General features: G+C 34.0%; 2 protein-coding genes across 2 annotated transcripts; both read right to left on the reverse strand.

Moving 5' to 3' along the window:
* Positions 1 to 212: 212 nt before the first annotated feature.
* Positions 213 to 1081, reverse strand: LOC124914760 (protein MIZU-KUSSEI 1-like). Its single transcript, XM_047455368.1, has one exon. It carries the CDS (start codon positions 1041 to 1043, stop codon positions 246 to 248), a length of 798 nt encoding a protein of 265 aa, XP_047311324.1. The 5' UTR covers positions 1044 to 1081; the 3' UTR covers positions 213 to 245.
* Positions 1082 to 3422: 2341 nt separating this feature from the next.
* On the reverse strand, positions 3423 to 27532 carry LOC124914753 (ABC transporter A family member 1). Its single transcript, XM_047455361.1, has 40 exons — positions 27196 to 27532; positions 26612 to 26691; positions 26183 to 26354; positions 24864 to 24946; positions 23552 to 23768; positions 22150 to 22352; positions 21910 to 21970; positions 21739 to 21825; positions 21186 to 21418; positions 20982 to 21096; positions 20620 to 20709; positions 19604 to 19806; positions 19410 to 19522; positions 18812 to 18918; positions 18489 to 18551; positions 17378 to 17464; positions 16331 to 16429; positions 16055 to 16239; positions 15201 to 15255; positions 14999 to 15070; positions 14004 to 14711; positions 13664 to 13842; positions 13047 to 13257; positions 12682 to 12765; positions 12283 to 12324; positions 12109 to 12205; positions 11249 to 11376; positions 11025 to 11129; positions 9477 to 9623; positions 8609 to 8872; positions 8377 to 8512; positions 6765 to 6844; positions 6310 to 6417; positions 5144 to 5294; positions 4780 to 4916; positions 4601 to 4675; positions 4219 to 4513; positions 3972 to 4105; positions 3798 to 3856; positions 3423 to 3718 (listed from the first exon to the last, which is right to left on the reverse strand). The coding sequence occupies exons 1-40, from the start codon at positions 27280 to 27282 to the stop codon at positions 3634 to 3636; spliced, it is 5637 nt and encodes a 1878-aa protein (XP_047311317.1). The 5' UTR covers positions 27283 to 27532; the 3' UTR covers positions 3423 to 3633.
* Positions 27533 to 27856: the final 324 nt, after the last annotated feature.

Raw genomic sequence — 27856 nt, forward strand, 5'->3', positions numbered from 1 at the left:
TTAAAAAAAAAAGGTGGGTTTTGACCCATTTATTAATAAATAAATAAAAACCATCAAACATGGAATAAAAGATATCAAAAAGGTGAGTTTTAACCCTACTCCAAAAACTAGTTGAGTTGGGAAAAAATGGCTTTGAAATAGTAAAATAAAATACACAAAAACATGCCCTAAAAGATGTAGTAATACAAATATATGTTTAATATTCGTTTGTTTGTGTATTTTATTTTAATTGTTTATTATTATTATTATATTCTGAGAAGAAAGATGCCAAGTTCGGGTCCAGCATTGCCATCCGGGTTGAGCATGTAGAAAGCTTCAGAATCTCGATTGCAGACGACCCGTTCGAACTTGGCCCGCATATAAAGCAGTTCTCCCTCGGGCAACTGGTTTCCTTTCTTGTACCCGTTATCCAAAACCGGAATAACTCCAGCCCCGACCGACACACTCTTGACCGTGCTCAGGACGTGCCAATCCGACTCGGTCCATTCCCTGCTAATGGCGGAGCCGCATTTCTTCCCGTTACAGTACATTGTCCAAAGGGGTTCACCGAATAGCTTTCCGGATCTGACCCGTTTACCCAATTGATCAGGTTTCTCGGATTCCAACGCGATTCGGACGAAACCGGATGACATCTCCTTGACGAGGGCAGAGGTGGTGACGGCGAATTCGATTACGAATACGGGTTGGGATCTCGGGTCGAATTGGATAGCGAAACTGACAAGGCCACGTCTGTTGCCGAATAGGGTTCCGGTGACTTGGCGGCGGAGGGAGGTAGGAGTTATGGTGGAGATTGTAAGCCAGCGGCAGGTGGTTGAGATGATTTTGAAAGAGGGCATTAAGGGGAGGGAAATGAGGGTTATGATTGATCGGAGGAAGGAAGTAACTCCGGCGGCGATTGTGAGTGAGGAACTCCGGCGGTGGCGATCATGGGGGAGGAGAGGGAGGGAGGATGTTTTGTAGGTTAATGGGATTATTAATCTTTTGGTACTGTTGCAGCTGCTGGTTCTTGGAAGTGTGGTCAAAACATGTTCATTGAAAATCATACTGAGGAACAAAAACAAAAACAAAAACAAAAGCAGGAACAAAAACAGAGGTGGTGATCTGCAACAGTGGCTTCAATGGAGAGAAAAGGAAAAGAGTTGATGATAGTGGTGGGGGATGTGGGCAACCAAAATAAATATAAAGGGGTCTGGGGAGGGAGATTGAGTTTTTTTTGCTCCTTTTCTATCATGTCATTGCTGATGACATTTCTGTATTATAATAATAGTATTAGGTCATATTTAATTAAAAAGAGTTCCAAAATAGGTTAGGTAAAATTTTTACTAATGCTTAAATTCATACTCTTGCTCTTAGTATTTTCATCAACTTTTGGGAGGAGGAGGATAGGTAGATTTTGGCGGGATAGATATAAGAGAATTGATGTTATTATGGATATGGATATGGATATGGATATGGATATGGATATGGATATGGATATGGATATGGATATGGATATGGATATGGATATGGATATGGATATGGATATGGATATGGATATGGATATGGATATGGATATGGATATGGATATGGATATGGATATGGATATGGATATGGATATGGATATGGATATGGATATGGATATGGATATGGATATGGATATGGATATGGATATGGATATGGATATGGATATGGATATGGATATGGATATGGATATGGATATGGATATGGATATGGATATGGATATGGATATGGATATGGATATGGATATGGATATGGATATGGATATGGATATGGATATGGATATGGATATGGATATGGATATGGATATGGATATGGATATGGATATGGATATGGATATGGATATGGATATGGATATGGATATGGATGATCTCTTTAGAGGCGGAGTTAAGATTTAAAATTTTCCACGTACAAATATTTTTTTTAACTAAGTTTGAATAAAGATAAGGAGAGCGGCGCTAAGGGCATCAACTCTCCAACAACCCCACCTGATTGGCACGTGAAAAAAATAAGTCAAAAGACTAAAAAGTAATTTATTATGTAAAAAATTGGAGAGAAAGTTATAAATGTAGAAATTAGAGAGAAAACAATGTTCATCCAATGTTCAGGTATCTGTTTTCTCTCTTTAACTTTTTACATGATAATTTTTTTTTTTGTCGTTCGTTATGGAACACTACCCCTGCTATGCTCCCTCTAACTTTACTCAAATTATATAGTTTCTAGTGGGCCACCCGAGTTAAAACTTGAACGGATCCGCCTCTAATGTGGCATCCGGTGGGTTATTCCTGGATTAGTTGGTCGGTGTAGGGATGCGTGATATTAAGCAAGAGATTGACACATATTAATTACAGTGATTTTTTTATTTATTTTCTGATAAATTATAGAAAATTAAATAATCATAGTCTACCAATGCAAATTATCCACAATGTATTAACATGATGCTCCTCGGAAATTTCGGTGTCCGATGAGGATCTCCTCTTTGCTATTTTCTTTTCATTTTGACTTTTTGCATTTTCAATTTATTACTTTTAATTTTTTTAATATCTATTTAAACTAAACTTTTTTATATTGTATATTTAAAAAAAAATAAAAATCACAGATGATTTGAAATGTATTTAATAATATATAAATATACTATCCACCTCAACCTAAAATATGAAGTTTGAATAAGAATCAACTTAAGAAGTCTCTTTATATTTGAGCTGAGCTATTATGATGGATTGTAAAATTTTTAAATATATTGATTCTTTTGTTAAAAAGATATAAGTGATAAGAACAATTACTTTATAATTCCCCCCACCCCCCACACACAAAAAAAAAACAATTACTTTATAATAATAAAAAATTAAAGATGCTGTAAATTTTAAATATCATATAATATAATATTATATACGTGAATATAAAAATGTGATAAGCGGATTCCAATATGGTTTGAGAAGTGATTCTAATTTACTCATAATTTAGTTAGAGATATTTTTATTTTGAGTATATATTCATTTTATGCTTATAAATGGGTATAATTGGAATGATAAGGCTAATTTCAAACCATTTATTTTTTGTAAGGTAGATATTATCACATAGCCTAACTTCCTTCTCTTTATTTTCTTTTAATTCTTAAAGCTTGTTTGATCTGAGATTTTTGGATTTATATATATATATATATATATATATATATATATATATATATATATATATTATAAATTTTATCTCTATCAGTAATATTCTAACAATAAAATCATATTTGATCAACTACAATACCTAAAAGAGAGATAATTAAGTTATATTTTAACAAGTTATATTTTAATTGCATCTTTGCTGCCATTAATTGGTTTAATCTTCCTTATGTCCTAATTTATCTGATTTCAATTAAATATAACAAAATCATCATCATCTTTCCATGGGGACATATATAACATTTAAGTAGGTAGTATATAACTTAAATTAAAAGGCACTTAAATATTTCCCACCTCTAAGCTAGTTCATAAACATTCCGTTTGTGCCTATTTGGTAGTTCGAAATATATATGTACAAAACTACTATATAACTATAATAGATTATACGAGTATAGTTTCACAAAATAGAGGGAATTATAAGGTCGATGGTTATTGTACCTTACAACATAAGTAGTATTTACCATCAGTAGGCGGCAGCTGCAAAATGATTAAAAATGGATTCTAGTGTCGATTGGCTGATGCTGTAATCCGCTATGCCCAATAAGTCTCTGAATGAGAGTTCGAGATTAAAAGGAAGGATTGTTTTCGATAAACAATAAACAAAGTTAACAAAGATGTGTAGGTTACCTATTACGTTCTATGTGTCCAAAGACATCAGCAAGTGAGAGTTCCTCTGCATATGGCAACTGTAACATATAGTGGTTTAGTAATTGCAGGGTTAATTAGAATTCTATGCCCAAAAGACGGTCATATCTCCAGCATCATATATAGAAATAGCCCTACAAACCAATATGGGTATACCTGATATTTAACGCTCAAGCCATTGCAACCTTGAGATGTAGCACCAGGAAAGGAAGATAGAACAAATGTATCAATTACAGAGAACTTGTCTTTGGCTAACCACCATTCAGAAAATACCGGCAATGGGATACCACCTACATGTAGTAACAAATCTTATTTAGTGTTAAAAAAGTTGTTACCAATCTAACACTGATTTACATTCGTGTACAAAAGAACATGAGAGAAATGATTAAAGCAGTATGCATACCATCGCGGAACAATTGTTCACCAAATGAACTCAGTGAAAGCTTTGTTGAAGACACAAGCTCCTGTACCCTCATTTCATTGCCAAGCCAGCGTCCTATCATGACTATCATATCCTCTGACAAGCTAATCTCTGACATAGATGCACTCTCTATTGATGCGGACTCATTAGCCCCAATACAGATTTCAAGGTCACTCAATAAGCCGCCTCTTTGTTGAGAAGGAACGTGGAATAACTTTTCTTGAATTGAACGGCACAGATTCTCCAAATCCTCCAAGCTAGTATCAGTGGGTTTCAGCTATAAATAAAAGGAAAATAATCGTTTTTGTGTAAAGTGGGTTTGACATATAAATAGAGGGGGATAAGAACATGTTCAGTGAGATACCTCAAGCTCAAAATGATTCCCGAAACGTGATTTTAGATGTTGAGGACTTCCGATGCATCTTAGCCGGCCACCAACCTTCAGATGTATCAAAGCAAGGAATGTATGATGAAGTGTACATTTTGCATGAAGATAGAAAATCACTAAACAATGAACACCCAGTAAATCCATCCATTAGATACCATTATTCCAATTCTGGTGCATAGGGCTTGAGCTTCATTCATGCTATGTGTTGTTAAAATGACAGCAGTCTTTCCAAGTCTGGTAGAGAGACGGGATATTACCTCCCACATGAACCTTTTGGCAATTGGATCCATACCTATACGGAAAAAAAAATATGTTTTATTGAATGGCCTTAAAATTTTGAGTAAGTATAAACGCAAAAACCAAATGCCCGATGTAGGATTAGAAAACTATAGTAGCCTACTATATGATCAATAAAACTCCTAAGTTTATCCTCCTATACTGAAGGTCTGAATTGGTACTATTTGACAGCCAAAAAGGAAGAAGCTACCGTCTTAACAGAAATCGAAGATAGTTAATCACCTGTAGATGGCTCATCAAGAATAACTATAGGAGGATCTCCGATCATTGCAATTGCAACAGACAATTTACGTTTGTTTCCACCGCTGAGGGAGAAAGAAGGCTTGTTGGCATGCTTCAACAAATCAAACTCTATTAATTTCTCTGTAACCACCTGCCACATATAACTATCATCATCATCATTCATCAATCATGAAACTAAATATAAATACTAATGATGGTTCATTAACAAAAATAGGTCTTTGTCTGCAGGACAACTTAGGACAACTTATCAATGAGACACACTAATCTAGCATTTGTCCCAATCTACCTAATTAATGGGATTAATAATGGTTGTGGAGTGTAATGCTAGCTTTCCTTTATTCCAAAAATAAATAAAAGTAATGAAACTTAGTTTCCTTTCTTGTTAGGTGCGAGAAAGTGAGATAGCTTAACCCTTAACCAAAAGAAATTGAGTTAATAAGACTTTTCCCCTCTACAAACATTACAGAATGTTATATTTTCTGTTTTGACCCTACAATGTATAACTTCACAGGACACAATAGTTCAATGTTACTTTGTCTAATCTGAAAAAAATTATTTTATTTTATTTTTTTGAATTAAGGAGAACTAGCATGACACTCCACAACCATGATCCCCGCTTCTATTCAAAGCGCTTTCAGATGGAATTGAACCCGTGACCTCTTGGTCTCTTAAGCCGACTCTTACCACTGGGCAATAAAAAGACATCAGCAAATGGTTGTAGTAATAAATGTGATTTAGGCAAATGAAATAACACATATGTAGTAAACAGTTAAGTGTTATCATCTTTGTCCCAAGTTACATGTTCATTTAACTTTTTATGTCACTAAGTGTTTATTAACTAGTTCAAAGATAAAAATGTTCTTACTTTACGGAATAGAAAGAAGTGATGATGTCACAAGTGCTTTTAAGTTTTTTCAAAGACATAATAGTAAGCTATGGGGTCATCTGGTTTTGATTTACATGTTGAGATTTGGTGGCAATGTACGGGACATAGAGAAAGTAACAGACTGCCATTCAAAATAATATTGTTTTATTTTATGTCATGCCCAGTCAAAAACTGCTTATAACGTTTTGAGACTCCTAAAGTTCCAGTCATTCAGGCCAGGTTGATTAACTGTGGAAACAACCATAAATATGTAACTCACATTCTTCAGGCCATATTCGGTGACTCCTTTTATTCTGGCATAGAGCTCAAGATGTTCCTGGACAGTCAGAAACTCAAGCAGCGCATCAAACTGTGGACAGTAACCGATCTACCAACGAGCCAAAAATAGCAAGAAAAGAGACAGTGAGCCTTCAATAGCTTTATTTGCTGACGATGCTAAATTAAATATACAGGCTAAAGAAAAAATGCATTTATAATTTCCAACAATGTTACATGATTTTGAACCCTTAATGTCTATACTCTTGATTTTCCAAAATACAAGTAATTGTAACTAAGTAACGGTCTTAAAGAAGAAACATCTGCATTTGGATATGATTGATTGGGTTTTGGAACATCAGGGGAATATATAAAAAAATGATGCAATGCTAGAAGTATAATTCAAAAACATGTAAAACTTCAACGACATAATTATATATTTCTCTAAGAAAAACATACATGACGGCGAACAGCCTTAGGGTTTGAACAGATATTTTTGTTGAAAACAAATGCAGTTCCACTGCTGGGGCGTTCTTCACCTGAATTGTCACCATTTCATTAATAAGAAATAAGTACATGTGATGTATCCATCATGAACCTCAATATCATTCTATAATTGTACAATGTATAAATCCAAAGAAGCACATATCTTGATGGATATGTTTTAAAACATAGAAGTAATACTCCAACCAATTCCTGAGATGAAACTTGCACAAAGAACACGTCTCTTATTAATTTGGGCTTAAAATTCATGGCAATTTACTAGAGATAAGGGTACTTTGTACTTAGTACAAGAGTCACCAAACAAGTTATGAAAATTAATGTGGGAATAACTACACTCCATAGTAAAGAACCATTAACCATATACAAACACAGGCTATATGTATAAACAGCCAATCTTGTGTTACTGAATAGTCATTTTCTCCCTCTAAACAACATTTCAACATTACCTATTTACCAAGTAGTTTGCCAACTTCACTATGTAAATAATGTGGAATAATGAACATATTTCTGTAGGGTGGAACTTTTGTAGAATTATTGATGCAAGCGCCAAATATATGACATGGCACTATCATAAAAATATTGAGTAATGATAGGGAACGCAAATTTGGGGCCGCGAATGTCCGCGAAAATAGAATATTCTATTTAAAAACAGAATATTCTCTCTCCTTATATTAATTAATTTCCCTCTTCTACGAATTAATTAATTTATCTTTTTTTCTCTCTCAATAATCAATTAATTTATCTCACTAATTAATTTATTTAAACCCTAAACTCTAAATCCTAAACCCTAATTAATATCTCTATTAAGTTATGAATTATGAATGTATCAAAGAAATGAGTGAAAAAAAAATAATTTATTAATAATTAGTCACCACCAATTGTGGAGAGAAAATAATTAACGTGAAAATAAAAATATTAGATAAACATTTATAAATAATAAAACTAAAAAAAATATTAATAAGTCGTTAAAAAAAATAATAAGAAAAAAAAAAGCATAAAGAATAAATAAAAAATATTTGATAAATAAAGAAATTGAAAAATCATAAAAATATAAAAAAATAAAAGAGATAAATTCATAATTCAACTAAAAAATGATATTAATTAGGGTTTATTTATGATTTAGGGTTAAAAATTTAGGGTTTAAAGTTTAAAATTTAGAGATTAGTGAAAAAAGAAATTAATTAATAAATACAAGTTGTAAAGTGTTATTTTACCAGTTAAATGAGAGATAATAAATATAAAATTAATGGTGATAATAGGATAAATTAATCGTTAGAAGTAGAAAAAAACAATTAGTAAAAGGAGAAAGAATATTCGGCATTTAAAGGAATATTCTATTTTCGCGGACATTCGCGGCCTCAGATTCGCTTTCCCTATCATTACTCAAAAATATTTGTGTAAAGCTGTCATGAATACAGATTGAATGTTCAAGGAACTCACCTTCTCCCTTTTCTGTAAGGACACTATCAAAGTTTTTCCTGTCTTTACAAGATGCCTAACAACATCATCCACGCATCTACTACTTCTACACATACTTCACCAATAAAAAATGCAAAACACTACATACCAGTTAGCATTGACAGAGTTGTTGTTTTCCCAGCTCCATTAGTACCCAGAAAGCCAAAACATTCTCCTTCTTGAACTGAGAAAGTTAATGACTGTACTGCAACTTTTATCCCTGGGTAATCTGCCCCAGGATATTCCTGCAATTAGAATAGATAGAGACAAGGGGATCCACCAGTATAAGAGGCCATCAAAACATACACTGAGAAAAAAGAGGGAGGTCAGAGAAGGGGTACCTTCCGAAGATTACGCAAATAGATGATAGCATTGTCAGCTGAACCTGAAACTACCCTGTTCCTTTCTGCTTCAACATCAACATCTTCATCCATGTTAACACTAGCAGATTTGGATGATCCTTCTAATAATGGTTCAAGATACGAATCTGAAGTTCTTTGGAAGATCTTTATTATCCTCTTCCAGCACTCTTTATAGGTAAATAAACGTATTCTTCCAGGAGGCACAAGCTCAAGAGCAAGGACTAAAAGAAAATATATAATGGCCTGCAACAAGATATTATATTCAATCAAAGAAATATTTCCAGTGGCATCATTTTCAACAAAACACGGTTTATCCATATATAATTTCAATCTGTGAGGTTTATATCTTCTTGGTCTACATAGCAATATAGAAAATCGCATCTGTTGATTTCTCTGGTTCAATATAACATTCACATATGGTAGTTATTCAATTCTAGGGATATTTATTCATTTGCTAACTTATGGAATTTTGTTACCTTGAAATCAAATTAAAAATGCATATTCAAGAGCCTCAATATTTGTTTACAAAAGCACAAGCATTAGAGAAAATTTCTAATTGAAAACCAATGAAAATGGGCCCTTAAACCAAATAAAGCATAGTCCTTCATAGTGACAGGTTAATATGAGGTTACTTCTTATAATCTTTATGCTTTCTGAAACATTACATGTTCCCATAATGAAAATGGTCCCACAATAACAATCAAACACAAAACCAATGTGCTTAAATTATTCCAGTCATTTTTCACTCTGCCTGCATAAATAAATTTACCCTTGTTTCTGGAACAAGTCTGATTTTAGCCAAAGCAAATAAGCCTTCCATTGAGAAAACAAGAGAAAGTGAAATAACCTCAACACCAAGATAACAAATAGAAGCACCAGTTACATTCCAGTCAAGAACTTTATCACTAGATTCAGTCTTCATCCCTTGCCGTAAAAGAGCCAATGAAGCTAACCCGTCAGCAAAGCAAAATCCTGGTGATAATCTGAAGAAGTTCTGAAATGAAAAGAAATATCAGAAAAGCTATTTTGATGACCAAGATGTGAAGTAATGCCTATACATACTGCAATGAAAGTTTTATTTCCGAATCCCAATGCAAAACTGGTATATGTTTCAAATCTTCGAAACAACTGTTCTCATCAAGTCACATAAATCGCAAAGCTGTATTCACACAAAAATAACAAGCTAGCAGAAAAATTACTCTAGCTATCCAACTCATTAACAAGAATAACAATCAGCAAGTTTAAGATCCAGGTAGCAACTACCTAATTTAGATTAAAGACAAGGCCGAAATTGAAGGGATTTAGACTTTTTTTATGAAAAATCTTGTACTCATTTTAATTTTCCCCAAAACAAAGAAAGTGAAAAATCTTGCAAACTGAATATAGAAGAGAAAGATTCTTTATTTCTGAATGAACTAAAATTAGAGTACAAGCCTACATTTATATACTTTACATCCAATATTTAACGAAATAGTATCTAGTAAAAAATGTAATTAAATAAAATATTCCTAATATGATGCCCCAAGTCGTTAACTAACCTGCCTCAAGTTCACACTTGTATGTTGGGTCCAATAGGTTAAAAGAAGCCCCACAGTGGGGAGTTGTTTGAGTTTGGATTAAAATTAAGATGGTTACAAAATATTTTATTTGGAAAATCTGAGAATTCACGTGGAAATAACAATTTTGTTGTTAATCAAATAATATTAAAAAAAATGTTCAAATGACCAAGGGGCTTTGGTTATTCAAAAATGGATTTAAATTATGTGAAAAGTACAACATCACATGATAATGCCAAAAATCCTTCTTAAACAAGCTTTTAATGTAATCCCAGAGACACAATATTGAGAATAGTTTTACATGCGTACAAATGATGTAACATTACATATGGCGCTTCCTATTTAGTAGGAAAAGATGCAGAGGAAGAACAAGCAAGAAGACAAACTTAAAATTAACTGAAAACTGACCCACTAAATTTTGTAATCAATAAAGAGAACCATTTATACAGTTCAATCAAACTTCATAATTTATGACGTTTCTGGATTTTCTCTTTCCCATTGATGAAATAATAAAGTACAGTTGCTGAAATCATGATAGCAAGCAAGGAGTATGGAAGAGCTACAGGATCTACTTGAGCTGTCTCAAGTGACCACAGAATATAACAGGCTGACTCAAGCTCATGGTTTACTTTGTATCATGCTAATTGATGTCCAAATTGGACCAAACAAACCCTCATTTTAGTAAGATTCAATAAAGACGCTTATTTCTCAATATCATTGAAGTCCAAGCTTTCCTGTGAATTCATTGTTTGCTCTCTCTCTCTTGCTCTGTTGCCATTTTACATTTCTATGATTTTCAACACATTGTACCTAAGAAAATGGTAAATATTAGCTCTGACCTTCAGAGAAGAGTTTAAACTTGCTGTTGTCTCTATAAGTCCCATAACGAATGAGATAGCCATAAGAACGAGTCCAGTGAAAAAGTGAATCAAGAGAACCACATTCTGCAAAGAAGGAAACAAAAACAACAGTAACAAGAAAAAGACAATTTAGCATTAGAAGGACCAGATACATCTTGCCTTTGAATCCTGAAGTATCACATTTATATGATAGAAACCAATACCTGAGCCATTGAATGCTCTGAAAAAAAGAAGGTTAAGCAATATGTTGAAGATGCAACTGCAAGCCCATATTCCAGAAATAAGATAGTTGTGGGAAAGAAAGAACCAGTTCCAATGAACTGATCAAGGCCTGTACAATCGAATGAATTCATTAGAAGCTGATAAGGGGGAAAAAGATGAGTTTTAGATGACAAGTATGCTCCAAACTGGTAGCGTTTTCATCAGATTCAGTTTTGTGTGTTTCCCATTGCACTTGTACTTAAGTAGAAAAAGATATTATCATTTTTTTTTTCTGTTAAAGAAAAGATGATTTGGATTATCTATCTAGAAGTACCCTATGATTAAGATACTTCGAACTTAACAGGCCTTTTCTAATTAACTGAGTCCAGCTACATGAACTTCGTCACATTAATCGTCAGAATAGGCTTGCTTTTCAACGATATCACAGAAAAGAAAATCCATCCTATGTATTTTTGGAAGAGTTAATTATTATCTACCATGTCATTATCTATAAACCCCTGCAGTATGAAAATATAACTTCATCCAACGAACCCGTTTTTTTAGATGAAAGTTAACTTGTGGATCTAGATATTAGCCCGATGTATTTCCTCCCCCACCTATCTCAATCCAAAATCAAAAATTGCCAAAGAAAGTAATAGATTCATAAAGGACTCGGGTATCTCAGATATTGGAATATATGTGGCCATCAATAATGTCAAAATAAGAAGGATTCATGAAGAGATGTTTTGACAGTACAAAGTGATTTAGATTTAAGATAATTTTGAAGAAATTTATGTCAGATAATTCAGAAATCTGCCACCAAAATAATGAAAAGAAAAATGAAATTCAAGAATCTACATACCAAATATGTAGAATAGGATCAATGCAAACGATGTAGGAAACAAGAAGCTGACAAAGTCCCATACATATGTTGAAACCCAATAAGACCATACAGATACCTGCACAAGATAAAATGTTGATATATAAAAAGCTATAGTGATCAATAAACTCTATCATTTTGGAAGGACAAACATACTCCGCTAATTAGTTGCTGATGCTTAGCTTTTACTTCATACTCCTGCATTACAAATCCACAGGACATCCTTTAGAGTAGTGTTTTCAACCAGTTATTCAAACTGATGAATCTGCAAACTACAGATATGGAGCTATAGAAGCAGGTTCCTTTACTATAATGATCATTGCTTTTTTTATGGTATGGATGATGCCTTTACTAACACTTGGCATTTCTACCATCTTTCTATCTATCAGAATGACAAATGAGTGACTCGTGCCTAAATATTTCATCTAGTTAATAAAATACTATGCTAGGAATCATGAGTTCAATAGAAGGTTAAAGTACAAAAGTTGTTTTTATGGGTGATATAGTTAATAGTGTATCTATTTTAAATAGATAAAATAAATTAAGATCTCATACCTTGACTATAGAAACTGCAAATGATGCCGGGATGAAGGAGAAAGCAATATTAATAATAATTACAGCTGCGAATGCATCCAAGTCCTACAAGTTCATAAACCAAATCAAATTATTTGAAACGTCCAAAATCATAAGCTATGACAAAAGTCAAGTATTATTCTATTAGGAGACAAATAAACTCGACATGCACACAGATGCAAGTTTAGACAGTGTATCCCCAGACATAAAAAACTCAAAAAAATTATTGCAGTCAAAACAACTGATACACTACCAATAAGTTACAGAAAATCTAAACTGTCAGAGAGCAAGTCTATCAGGTTATAACATGCAGAATATAAGTAGTATAAAGAACTTAACAAACATACATGGCGTTGCAAGTGCTGACTTGTTGTCAGAGGCAATGGGTGATTACGTGTTTGAATTGTCATGTTTTTGTTCATAGTAGCAAGCCTCAGAATTGCTGCATTTACTAAATTTATATATGTTGGAGCTGCATGCTGACAAGAACTGTTGTGTAGAACAGTGTATCCCAGACTTCCATCATTATTCTGATCATCGAATACAATTGCACCATACCTGCAAGATGGGTTTGAAATTTAATCCTATTTTAGTGTGAGATTATGTTTGAGGGTGCATCTATTGACACTCCACTTCTTTTGCTAAGGGATTACACCTGGAGAGTTGGAGAATAGCTTCCAGATTACCTTCATCTTTGTTAACACCAAAATTACTCATGGATTCGAAAAAAAAAGAAAACATTGTGCTATGTGTAAAAGGGAATTCAGACAATGTAAAAAAACATTAAATACTCAAAAATTGCATCTTATTTTCCAAACCCAGACCAAGAGTGGAACTTGAATAATCAGCATTTTGTTAACACATGCAAGGAGGCAGTGTAAGATACATAGATGTGCAGAGAATTCAAGAACTCTCCATAAACCACATTGCCCTCAATCCTTCAACAATTGAGGTCAGAATATACCTTGATTGGTAAGATTCATTAAAGCTGGACATCAGATATTCGCTCATAGAGAGGAGAACGGGGCCAAGTGTTTGTCCAGCTGCTTCAATAGCATCACTTAATGCCTCTTCTTGATCTGGAAATTGGTATGTAGTTGGTTTATATCTTTGAACCCATCCCCCTTCTATGTAGTTTACAACCTGCAATAAGAATGGCATATTAGGGTCATGTTGATCATGATACATTCTAATCCATGTACTTCCAAAGGATCAAATATGACAATTTTTTATTTACTTTCATTTTATCCTGTTGTAGAGGTAAATAAAAAGGCAAAGCTGAACAGCCTGAGTTGTCAACATACCTCAGTTGAAATGGGTTTACTCAAATCAACAGGAATTGGACCACCACCTCCTCCACCACTTAAGAGGGGATTAAAATAAGAAGTGGTAAGGGTAATAGACTGCTGAGCAGGGTGTGGTTTGAGCTCCACAAAAATAAGACCAAGAAGCAGGAATATAGCTGGAAATAAGAGCTGGAATACAATTGTTTTCCGGTCTCTACTAGCAGATATGGCCCTCTTAATAAACAATGCTCTGCAATGTTGCCAAAATGTAGAGCCTGATACAATGCCTAAGCAACAGCACTGCATACTCAAGAACCTTAAGAAACTCATGAAGTAAGCGAAAGACAAACTACAAGCCTTCCACACTACGCCCAGTATGACTCGAACAACCTTCATATAACTACCAAACCACTTTGAAGAAACTATACTATTTGGTGTCTGAGTAGAAGAGACATGACATAGCATAGCATCAGGTGAAGTAGGGATCTTCTTTTCCTCACTAGTTTCAATTTCATTAATATCAGAACCCGCCACTCTTAGGAAAACCTCTTCAAGAGTCGTGACTGATATACCATAGCTCTCAATTCCAAGGGAGTTACTTTCCTCCTTCTCACTAACTCCTGAGGTAGGATTTGACTTTTTCATGAACCCTTCAATCTCTCTAAACATACTCTCAAAGGAGGAAGAAGATGTCAAGGGAAGCTTAAATGAAATCTCAGTCCCAACCTGCAGAACATCAGTAAATAGCATTCAATTACAAGAAGTAGCAACAGCAGAAGCAGAAGAATCTCAGAAGCTATAAGCTGATTTACATGGCTTAAACTATCATAACAGCAGAATATATTGTACAAGCATCGCCAAGCAACTGGAATGTATCAGGATTGAAGGTGTGACCCCACAAAATAAGGTTTATAACTTTCATCACTCAAATGGGGATGAATGTTATTTTTTAAATAACAAGTTTTCTCTTACATCTACGCAACTAGGATTGAAGATAAAGATCAGATGAGTACTTCGCTAACACATGTCGCTGAAGGAATGTGTCTGTAAACAATATCCGCAGCAATAGAAGCACTTGGCGCTCCCTGATGGAAGAGAGAGAGAGAGAGAAGAAAGAGAAACAATATGGCCGCAATAAGGAATGTTAGAGCTTTCAGATCAGCAACGTAAGAATGAAAGGAAAAAATGAAACGGTAAGGAAGCTGCAAGGTGTACCTTAACCAATGTAAGAGTATAACCAACCCCATAATGGTGCTTCAAGAAAAGTGAACTGTTCAAATGTAACAAGTATTAGTTATCCACCAACAGGTCTAAAGATGTTTTTGCACTTCTCCCATATAGAAGGCACATGAAGTCCCGACTACTACACTTTCTCCCCAAAGTTAACACTATTTTATTCATTAACGAGTACCTCTATTTGATAATAATGATTCCAAACAAAAGAAAAATCAAATGTTCAAGTAAAGGTTGATCATGATTAATTGCATCTTGTCTAAAGTTATAAAATTTATTCATGTATAGCACAGCCACCCCCAGTATTAAACCCGGGTCACAAAATAAATAAATAAATAAAATCAATTAACATATCAGAATGCTCTTAATGATATTATCTTTCATCATACATACAGAACCATGTCATAGAAACATGGAAGGGTAGAAAACTTAATCTATCAATGACCTAAATATAAAAACTTCTTTAAGATGGAACCATAAGTCATGCTATAGCTAGCAGACACAGTAGATTTTGGAACCATAAGTCATTCCCTAGCTAGAGAAAAAGTAGATTCTGGAACCATAGGCCAGGCTCTAGCTAGCAGAAAGTGGACTATGGATGGTTAGGCGCCATACAGTGTCGGTAAGAGAGCACAAGAATATTATTATGCTTAACTATATTGAATTTTGACACTACACTGATTAATTTTTTCATTTGTGTAAATAATTATGGTTTTAGTGTGAGCAGTTTTCCAGAAAACATTAATACATGCACAACATTCATACGGAGGAATAAATCATTGAGTTGTCGAGAAGTTGCAAAGCTCATGCAGAAGCAAAATGAAAAGGATGACTACCTTCCACAACATTTTAATGATCCATTGGCCATTATAGCAATTCGATCTCCTAAAACATCAGCTTCATCCATAGAGTGAGTAGTTAGCAAAATTATCCTCCCTTTTTTCATCTTTTTAATTAGTTGCCATGTCAACCTCATGGAGTAAGGGTCCATTCCACTAGTGGGTTCATCAAGAACAATAACCTTAAAAAGGATGGGGGACAAATAAAGAATTAGATTGTTCTCTCAAACACGACCAAATTAAACTAACAGACTTTATAAAGTTTGTATTTACCTTACTATCTCCAATTAGTGCAATTCCAAGGGATAACTTTCTTTTCATGCCTCCGGATAGGGCTCCCACATGTGTGTTAACTTTATCCGCTAATCCAACCTAATTAACAAACTAACAGAAATAAGCACCAGAATTTGCAGAATGAGATCAAGACCAAGATGCAAAGAAAACTTTGGACCTTCAAAATGGGCCCAAGAAGAGACAAATAAGTGAAAAGTAGTAGCTTAACTAAAACAAAACAAATTGTTTTTATATATATTACCTTCATGTGTGATGTCTTTCTGAATATGAATCTTTTATGACTTCATCCACAAAAAATGAGTAATATATATTCCTCAAATTTCAGATAAAAATCTAAAACATTTACATAAAAAACATGTAGATAAATACTACCATTTGTATATACATACATAGATTTAGATAAATACTACCATTTGTCTACACATACTTTCTCTCACTGATTGTACTTTCCATCCTAATTTTATGTAGTTTCTAAACTTCTTTGATACTCTTTCTATCTACATTTTTTTACATATATATCATTACCCTATATTACAATACAATCCTACAAGAGTATTTAGTCAAGCTAGCATGGAATCTTCATTATTATTTTTTTGAGAAAATGTCAAACTTTTAAATGAAATCAAGAGTGGAACACAAGAAACGTTCCTAAACAGTTTGCAGAGAACAAAAGGATGAAGAAAGAAAGAATAAAAGGCACGTGTGTCACCCAATTCAACACTCCACAAACTCCTTCAAAATCCCAATGGGGATGATAAAGGAAATTCATCCAAATGGTAACAGGATGAGCGTGAAATATAACCAACTAATGTGCTCATGTTATTATGGGTCTAGGACAGAACCCCGTCCCTGGAAGGCACAACTAGTAGTTGAACAACCTTTCAAGGTTCGATGACAGAAGCAAGCTTGCAAGGCAAGAGGAACCAGATAGGTTATGTATGAGATAAATATGAGGTGCAGCAGCATTTTTTGTGTATTGATTAATAATTAGCAATATTATAGAGGATAACTAGTGCAGAGACAAACTTCTTCTATCATTGCAATCACACTGCTCTCCACCATCTCTTCCTTCACACCCTTCAAATTGGCAAATAGCTCCAAATGTTCCTTCACCTGATAAGATAATCAACTTGGTATTGAGGATCTGAAATCAGATGTTTTTGGCCACAAAGAATTAGGTGGTAAAAAACTTTTAGAATCATATATTGGGAGTAATGGAAACATAACCACACAATCAATCAAATTCATTAAACAGAAACTAAGTATGTTTTCCATTTAAGGAAAGGAATAGAAAATTCAGGTGATAAAATCATTATAGATAAAACAGAATTATTCGTCAACTTACATGTTAAAAAACGCCGTTTAAGCATAAATATTCTCGTATCACATCTAGGGAATAAAGGGCACATACCACACATGCAATAAAGCTTAATTTTATTTGAATTTTTTTTTGCCATTTTATATAAAGTCTGTTTCGTTGAGAAGACAACAATGTGGAGAATACAATAAAGAAGAAGAAGTAGACAAAAATAAAGCTTAATCAACAGAAAAAATCAAAAGAAACAGAAAGTAAGAAGTATTACCACTGAAGTGAAGTTTATTTACTTATAGAGATAGCATGCATAAAATTACTCCATTCAATTCAACCTTCATTATGAATTAACCAAAATTGTTACTTTGCTACCGTATCATTGACACACTTATCTATACCATTACTAGTTATTTTTAGATTCAGCCATCTAGATTATTTGTGCAAGTGAGAAGCAATAATCATTGTAGCAGTTATTTAATGCCCAATGTCTTACTAAATCAATACATTGTCCAATAAAATAAAGCAAGAAGAAAAGGAAAAATTCACAGTGATACTATCCCTCAAATCTGCAGAATCCTGGACTCAAAAGTGCACATGGAACTTCCAAGCCCTTAATTTTGACTAATGAGCATTCTGTTAACTCCCATGTATCACATCAATAGAGTTAATAGATGTTGCTGAAGCATAGACAATTCATATGAAGGAAATCTACTTTTCAAAGTAGAAATGGTTTTGGTTTTGAGAGGGGGAAAGATACATGTCAAATCAGGTAGGCATTTAGTTCTCTATCAAGCCTACATACTAGAAAATACTGATACACATTACCGTTAACTCGGAAAAAAGAATATCTGTTTGAGGGCACACACCCAATAGCTTCCGTATCTCCTCCTGTGAAATTCATGTGTCAAATATTGGAAATAAAAATGACAAGGAATATAATAGTTTTTTTATAGGCAACCCGTGCAAGTGTTTCATGCAGTGTGATAAAAAAAGAGTTCAATGTTGTAAGGAGCTTTACACTGAAAAGTATTTTAAGAAATAGTACCAAACAAAAGGGAATTCCAATAATGATCACAAAATTTAATTTAAGATGGAAAGAGCTCATAGTGCAAATGTAATTAAATAGAAGCAAAATACTGAAAAATTACCATCTCTGTCATAATATTCTTCCCCAACACCAAAGCATCTCCAGAAGTAGGACGAAGGAGGCCAACAAGCATAGAAATTGTTGTACTCTTACCAGCTCCATTGTGACCTTGATGTTTAAGTATAACAATTAGGATTTATGATAAACTGTCTTATCCCGAGGAATTAGGAGTAAGTGAGTAACATAATCAAAGGCACGATCTATTTGGAATAGAGAAAGAAAGGGACATAACAATTGGTAATCTCTCCTCATTTGGACTAAATGGTCATGATCAAATAGGTTATGTGTATCAATTACTATAACTTTTTTAATAATTTAGTTTTCATACAATATTCTAACTCCCTAGAAATTTTTGGTGATAGCTCTATCTCTGGTGCTTTCCAACTACAAGACTCAGTTGAAGTTCTGCATAGTTTCTAGTTTTTGCCATACTCCAAATGTAATTTAAGTTACAAATGCTTCATATGTGAAAAAAGAAAGCTCCTGATGAGGTTACAATAGCTAGCACATAATGAGTTTTGTTACTTGCTTAGATGAATTTTCAAGGGGAGGGTATTAGCTTGGATTTTGTAAGAATGTTGATGAAACTAGCTACCTACCTAGAAGGGCAAGAATCTGATTTTCATACAAGTTCAAATCCAAGGACTTTACAGCAGCACACCTGCCCTTCTTAGTACTGTAAACCTTCCGCAGATTCCTTATTTGGATGCACCTACAAGTTAAACAGTATGAGAGACGAAAGGATAAACAAAAAAAGATTATGCATATTTCTAATTCTCTCTGGACTTTTCACCTGCTATCAAGTTCTTGTTGCTTCATTTCCAAGGTTACAGCTTCAATGGCAACTTCACTGACATCACTTCTAGCAAAGCTCACCATTCCATCAGGATCATCAGAGTGGCAAGCGGAAGCTTTCGTAGCAGGTCTAAATCTATGAAAGCACTTAGAGAATATAAAATACCATCGACGTTGGGCACCATTTTCTCTTGGTAGAACCTATAAAATATGAGCAATTCTTTAGCAAGACTTTCTAGACAGCATAAGTAAATGAGATATGGACAGGAAGTGACATCTTAAGTTCTTTTAAGAGAATTAGATCCTAAAACCCTTTTTTTAACGATAAAGTTTGCATAAAGAATGGAGGCGATAGACAATAAGTGCAAAAATAATAACAAATGAAGAAATTTACTGTATCAATTGCATTTAAAGAATACATTTTGAAACATGGAATAAGTATGTTTAATTTTGTTCGTAATGGAGCTGAAAGATTCTGCTTATGCCAACAGACATACTCTAAAATTTCATCTAACACCAGTCTGATGAGACATTAGTTAGGATATTGAGCCAATTTAGAAGTAGTAATTGTGATTTAGGAGGGTTTTGCACTTGACTTTTGAGAAGTTTTGTTGCATCAATTTCATGAGAAGTGAAAAGGTTTTTGTTTGGCTATGAAGAAAAGAGTTGAAGTATGAATGGACGGTGGAAGTTGAGCAGAAATTGTCTCAATAGTGAATGCTCAAGGACATGTTGTGATCAATCTGGAAGGGAGCTCAGGTCAATGAAATTGAGTATCTTCATTTCTATCTTGTTTTGATGTACCTTAATGCTTGAAGATTACATCCTTGGAAGCTTCCTTCCCTATTAGAGGCTCTTCTTTCATCCTTTATTTATTTTTTTCTCTCTAGATAATGGATTTTTGTATTGAAGGTGCATTTCACGACAATTCATGTATGTACAAGCTTTAACTTTTCAGAAAATTAGAGTTAGAATTCAACATATGTATAAGTAGTGAATGTTGTATATATGTACCTTGTCCAAATAAAGACCAATAGCACAGTATAGTAGTGTGTCAAGCACCATCATCAGGAGGCAGACCAAAAAATTCACTCCAGACGAGGACTGCAAAAAGTGAACTGTAATTGGATACTAGATAAGAAAAAAATCTCAAGCTTTAAGAAAGGAGTATTATGAAACACAACTAGGTATTTAACATGAATTAATCTCCAAAGATCGTTTTTCTCTTTCTTTTGATGGGGAGGGGGGATGACAAACTAAAGACACTTACAAAATAGCATACAGCCAAGTATCCAATTATATTTATATTTTAATTTGTGTCAGTTAGTTTTCAGTACAATATGCATAAATAGTAAACGCAACCCAAAAAGGTATACCTGCCACATATTGCTCCAACGAAGACCAACATGAGCGCGTTCATAATCAGCAAAGTTAATTGAACCTAAGGCAAATGCTGTAGGGGAAAGCAATGAAGCAGTAATCTTCAACGACCTAAATGAAGTTGAAAGAAGCCTACTTCAATTGCAGAGAAGGAATTTAACCAGAAGTTAACCCAAGAACTTAATAGGCAGAAAACTCACATAGGACCACCCTGGTCGTTTACTGTGTAATAAGGGAAGTAGGCCCCAAGGAAGGAAAGGGTACCAACTGCCACTGCTGTTTTTGAGCGTGTGAAGCATGTTGATATCAAGAATGCCAGCATTATTGCACTTAAGCCAAATATAAAGAAGTATACGAACACTAGTGACTTGTCACTATATTGGAAAAGAGTAGTCATCGTGCAAATGGTGATGATTCCAGAAGAAATTGCAAACTGTAGTAATGACCGAAATATTGAAGCATGAATAAGGACCACAAGAAATCTTATTTATCATAAAAACACAGAATATCTGAATATGGTAAGATTAAACAACTTATTCATCAATTAAAAAGATCTATGATGCCTCTTGTAAAGCTGACATAGATCATATAAGCATAACTCCAGAAGAAAACAAATATTAATGATTAAGGAAGCTTCCCACAAATAATACTATTAAGCAAGAAAAACAGGAGTTTTTAAATTTTTTTGACATGGTATATTGGTATATTCAACTTGTTCACTTCTAGGGTTAGGTGAGCACAAATATTATATACCTGTAAAGCATAAGTGATAAACCAAGAAAGATAAAATATCTCATCCTTTAAACCCATCATGTAGAGACCTTCCTTTATCTTTTGTTCCTGAAGTGGAGGACAATAAAAACATTATAAGCTAAAAAATGAATGTCTATGGTTTATAAACCCATCATCTCTCTAATCAATAACCTTCTCAGACACAGAATAGCTGATCAAGCGTGAAACAGGATAGAGAAATCCCAGCAGGTACCTGTTATCCAAAAAAATATCATTAAGGCCAAATTAGCATTAGGACTAGATCTTACATGGGAATAGAGAAGACTTCTTTTCGCAAGCACAAACTTTTTATCTTTTACAATCACTTGGGACATCTCAAGACCATACTACTATGTAAGTAAAACTCAGCCGGAAGTACAACAAAATACATACAGCACACCCATGACTTTTTTTATGATGGACTGGAACTCATTATCTGTGTATTCCCGAGTAGGAAAAGGAGCAACCCTTATTGTTGCAGGGCTATATTGTCTCCATAGTATCTTTTGTAGGAAAAGTGACTCAGCATTAGCGTCCACCTCCAATGCATTTTGTTGAGCAGCAAATATGATAAAAGAATCCACTACTTGCTGAAGCTGCAAGAAGGAACAAAATGTAACCAAGTTCCTAGCTTTAATAGGGGCACACCACAGAAACGACCAAGGAAGATTGAGGACAAAGCTAAGAAACATTAAACACAACCATTTGATTACAAGGTACTATTTAAAATCAGAAACAAGAAATACATGCATTCAACATAATTGGAGACCTCAGAAGAAGAACAATCATCTCTAGCATCATCGTGTTATTTGCAAAAATGACAGCACATGCTTAATACAAAAGATGATAGCTGTATGGTTTTCATTTTTGACCGGAAAACAAATTGATGGCTCATTAGATTTATGTGACTAATATTCATCAGACACCAATGGTGCAAAGCAACTCGGGTAATAACATCAACTTAATCAAAATGCAAAAGATAGGTATCCAAACAAAACCTACTGGACACCATAATAAGTTAAGATCTGACACAAACGGATCTGAATCATCTGATAACATAGCTTCATCTTAGTTTTGAGTTTTGGGAGTAATATAAGTATAAATTTTTTTTTCTGGAAATGGTCATAGATATCAATAGCACACACACACATATGCATGTGGATCTCATAAATTTTTAATGCTAGCTGAAGATCTAGGTGTAGAAAAAGGTAAACCCTATAATTTTTCTGGAAAATGGTGAAGATTTTCTCTTTATTGTCCTTTCAACTTTTAGGACAATAAAGAGAGTCTGTGAACAGACCTCCAAAAATAAAATAATCATATTCAGAATGCACTCTCATTCTTGGAATTGGAACATTTAGAAGATGAGATGATTACCAATTAACAGTGGAACAAAAAGAAAACCAGTGAGTAAAGATAAAGCAACAAATGGGATGTGATTTGAAACACTACAGCTTAATGTACCAGAAACCTGCATCAAGGAACTTAAACCTTGAAGACTAAGTTTTGGGAACTTCGTGTTTTATTTTGAATTATAGGTTTCATGTTCCTTGTTTTAACCCATGACTTCCTTCAACGCTTTTTGTCTGGGTGATTTCACCGTAGCTGTTTGTGATCTTCACGTGGGCTATGGAATAATGAAAAATATTTTATCCTTTCAAAACAAAAAGGAACAAGGTCTTCAACCAATAAAGATGTTGATTGTATGAGTAATAAGAAAACCAAATGAGAAATAATGATAGACAAACATGTATTTATACAATAATTCAGTAAAAGAACACTCAAAGAAACATACAGTGAAGAAGCCACTGAAGCTGTACTGCAGAATAGATATAGTATTCGCTCCCAGTTCCAAGTCATTGAGATAAGGACCATTCACATCCATAATAGTTTTAACATCAGGAAATCCTGAGAATGCCCAACTGTGATTGAGGCGAATACTGTAGTCAAAAACTTCAGGACCTTGACTATGAAATACAATTGCGCCTTTTATTTTTGGGTTCAAACAGCTCCTGAAAAATGAAAAATATTTTAAAATTCCCCTGCTAGCAGATAATGTAAATAATAAGCAATCAGAGGTTGTGCTTCAAGTAGTAAATATCACCAAATCATAGCTCAGTGATAGAGCGCAGAAACTCATGTCCTCAAGCTCATGGGTTCGAGTCTCCACATCCAAACCATTTAAAAAAAATAAGTAAATATCACCAAACCGTCTCTCAGTATCTCTTTTTTTTTCTTGGTTAATATTGACAACATCAAGAAACAAGCATACATTAAAAAAGAGGGTCACTTCAAAAAATAAAAAATAAAATTAAGAGGGTGGGGGAACAATTCAATTTCTCTATAAAAGATACATTACACATTTTATCCAACTCTAAAACTCAGCACATCTTTATCCCACAAGACAAGACAATTGTTTTTTCAACAGAAAGAATAAAACTGAAAATAGCATTCATGGTTTGACTAATTTACCATCATAACCATAAAGATTAAATGAAAAAGAGAAATGAATACATGAAACAAATTATTTTACCAGCAAGTAAAACCTTTGAGCAATTAGATGTCTACCACCAAAAATAGGAAATCCTTTCCCAACAAATCCTAGCGTAAGAAGATGAACAAAAAAAAATCTCAAAAGTTGGAAGAGTTACTTCTCGTCCAACATAATTTGACTCGCAGCTAAGACCTAAAGCATCTCCTCTCATTCATGCTTACTCCGGAATACTCCCCATCTGATCCATTTTTCCCAAAAGTCTGCGGGATTTTGTACGGGATGAGAAGTTTTTGATCTTATTGCCATTTAGCTCTCTTATGCCATTATTTTTTTTCTCTTCCCCTTTCACACCTTTGTAGTGTTTGAACACATCTAGCGCTCTTTTTCTAATTAAAAGTTGACCTCTTTAAAAAAACAAGCATGTTGATGGAGACAATTTGAATAACAACAATCTAAGGTACACAAAAGGGCAACCACTCAAAGGCATATACTTTTTGTTGCATGCTAAGATTAGCTCAACAATTGATATAAATCTACATGTTGGACTAACAACAAAATAATTATAGCTCATGTGAGGAATTTTCGTTGGCAAAGAGGGCACGCAAACACTTACTTGCTTGCATTACAGGAACCATAATTATTTGACTGTATGTATGTCTCGAGCTCGTATTCATCCTTGTAGATCTTAGAGACCATCTACAAATGTGAGAAATGATCTTCATCAAAATGAAGAATCTTATCCACTAATCAGCATGTATAGTTGAAGGTAGATACTAAAGCATGTAAAAGTTAAAGCTAAGAAAAAAAATAGTTGTACACTAGCATTAGTCTTTTTTTTAAAGGATAAGACATTTTCACTAAACCAAATTTTTGCGAAGACCGCAAAATTGGGATGAATCTTCAGAACAAGTTTCAATTCAAGTGAAAAAAAAAAAGGAAAAAAGAGGACGCCAAACAATCAATCTACAACATCAAATAGGAGACCAGGAACAAACAACAAAAATCTCCAGCAGAAATGATGTCAGTCAAGCTCCGGCGATCAGGATCAGACGTCGGTGGAGAACACTAGCATAAGTCTTATATAAAGAAAACAAGTTATTTCCAGTTGATAGAAATACAATATAATAAGAAATAACTTAAAATTTACCCACATATCTATAATACTTTTTAGATGCCAAAGTATATGATCTAACAACTTCCACTTTCATTAAAATGAGTGCACATTTCCTGGTACGATATCACTATGTTCTAAAAGAAATAGCAATAACAAAAAGATTGTGTTGCATAATGTCATAAAAAAGTGAAAATTTAATACTATTCAATCATGTGTCTTCTTATTAATCGCAGTGGTTCTTTCGGTGTTTGAATTTGGACATGAGAAGTGGAACACTATCTATTTGAACAACTCAAATAAGAACTTCTTCATTGAATTGCAGTAAGAGTTTCAACATTAATGTGTTGGATATTTTCGCATTGGCAAATTATGGAAATGTTAGCAGCAGGTTGTGGCTTGGAGATCAAGGTGAATGTGGCTGACAACAACAGGGGATGACTGCAGCTAAATCAATTAGACAAAAGTAGAATGTTATTTTGTCTCGTGGAGTTTAAATAAGGGAAATTTGAGCTGTCAATTATATATGAGATTCTGAACCAGGAAGTAGCTTCTGCTTATAACACCACCTGACATGACTTTATCATAATAAAGTTGAAAAAAATTAGAGTTTCAGCACATTGTATACAGTTCTATCTCTTCCTACTAACCCCTTTAGCTTCATTACAAAATATGACAATGTAAAAGAAAACATGAAAATTCTATCAGTATCTCCAGACATACATGCATAAGTTGCTTGACTATGAAAAGACATTGCTGTTTTTCGTAATTAATTCACATATAAAATTAATAAATAAAGAAAAATATGATAGAAAACGTACACTCATGACTGGAAACTTTGCAGACAACACATTAATCATCATTTGTGTCTCATCTGTATCTGGTACAAAAGCCAAATACTCATGATTGGCAAGCAAAGATTCCAGTACTTGTTCAAATGATGGAGATACGGCGCCTTTTCCCACTTCAACAAAAGTTTCCTTTTCAATATTGCTGTCAAAAAAGTAGGACAGGTAATTATGTATTTAATCCCTAAACTTGAGTGATAGTGCAACCATATCTTCTATGCCTTAAGATGGAAAATATTGCTTTGACACCTCTGACAAAAACCAAATCTCATAAATAAGTGTCTATTTACCAACTCACCTACAACTTTAAGGTGAGTCCTAAACTTGAATAATCAATGAATAAGTGTGAGAAGACCAACAAGTGCAAAATAAACCCTTAATGAAAAGGTCAATAATGCTTACGGTTGCACTGGGTGTAACTCTGTATCCACTTGTGTCCTTACAGCTATTAGCATTAACATTACAACAGTCGGGAGAATGATCTGCCAAAGAGATTCCAAGTTGTTAGCACACCAGTAGCAGCAACAAATCAAAATAAAAGTTAGGCATACACAGCAGAGATAAAAACATTAAGAGGCATTCATTCAGGTGAGAACAACAAAAGTCATCATCAAATTCATGCGGCATAAAACCCAGAGCTGACTCAAACTTTTGATACCAAAATATGCGTAATTGATGATAACCCAGAAATTAATAACTCTGTCTTCTTTGGCATGAATGACGATTTATATGCACTCATGTACCAAGTTCAGAAAGTTAGGGATTTCCCGGGAATAGAAAGTATCAGAGTTCCATTAACACCCCCAGACCATGTTTCTTAGTCTCCACACTCCTAAATTCAGACTAATATATCAATTACTTGTGATCAACTTCTCCACTACTCAAAAAAAAAAAAAGAGAATGTTCACATGCGTCTGATTCCTGACATGGGCACAGTTTCAAAAAGGTGAATGAGAATTTCCCAGTTGCAAGCATGATCGGAATACCTCAGATGCAGTAATAAAAGGATGGCGAATTTTGAGGAGCCAGTTCTTCCGGAGCATGACTTTCAACTGTCGCTTGAAAGTCCCCATCTTACCTCCTTCCCACCTTCTTACAGGGAAAATACCTCAGTTTAACACAGATGATCGGATACACATGCCGATAGAAAGGTGGGTTTTCAGGTATTGAAATAACAAGCAGGGGGGAGAACTTCAGAGAGAATATAGAGAAGCGTTGAATAGTGAAAAGTAGGTGTCAAGAGGAGGAGAGTTTGATGTATTGATGAAGAAAGGACACCTTTCCTAAGCGTGGAGAAGTCTCTTCAACGAATTCTTCTTCCCCCATGAAGACGCGGCGGCTGTATATTATTTTGTATGCTTCATCATTATTGGGTGGGGGGCCTGAAAACGCTATCTGGCGTTTTCCGTTTATCTCTATATTCTCTTTTCATATAGAATCAAACTTCCAAACCAAACATTCTTAATTTTTTTATTCTCTAATAATATTGTTAATTTCCACATGCTTGTGTTAATATTTATGATAATAATATTAAATATATGAGAAAATGTTATGATCTATGCGAAATATTAAACTTACCTTATTTCAAGAACGATGTAGAAATTAATACTTAAAGAGATAATAGAAAGGAAGAAACAAATTTATATT

The sequence above is a fragment of the Impatiens glandulifera genome, chromosome 9, assembly GCF_907164915.1.
Source record: "Impatiens glandulifera chromosome 9, dImpGla2.1, whole genome shotgun sequence".
NCBI lineage: Eukaryota > Viridiplantae > Streptophyta > Magnoliopsida > Ericales > Balsaminaceae > Impatiens > Impatiens glandulifera.

Bases quoted from the DNA above. Each gene is read 5' to 3' on its own strand.
- LOC124914760 (XM_047455368.1), bottom strand. From the start codon at position 1,043: ATGATTTTCAATGAACATGTTTTGACCACACTTCCAAGAACCAGCAGC.
- LOC124914753 (XM_047455361.1), bottom strand. From the start codon at position 27,282: ATGGGGACTTTCAAGCGACAGTTGAAAGTCATGCTCCGGAAGAACTGG. The intron at 15,256-16,054 runs GTAGTCATCCTT...ACATTTGAACAG, and splicing joins TCATTAAAATGTTGTGGAAG to TTCACTTTTCTTGAAGCACC. The intron at 6,418-6,764 runs GTATGTTTTTCT...GCTCGTTGGTAG, and splicing joins CTAAGGCTGTTCGCCGTCAT to ATCGGTTACTGTCCACAGTT.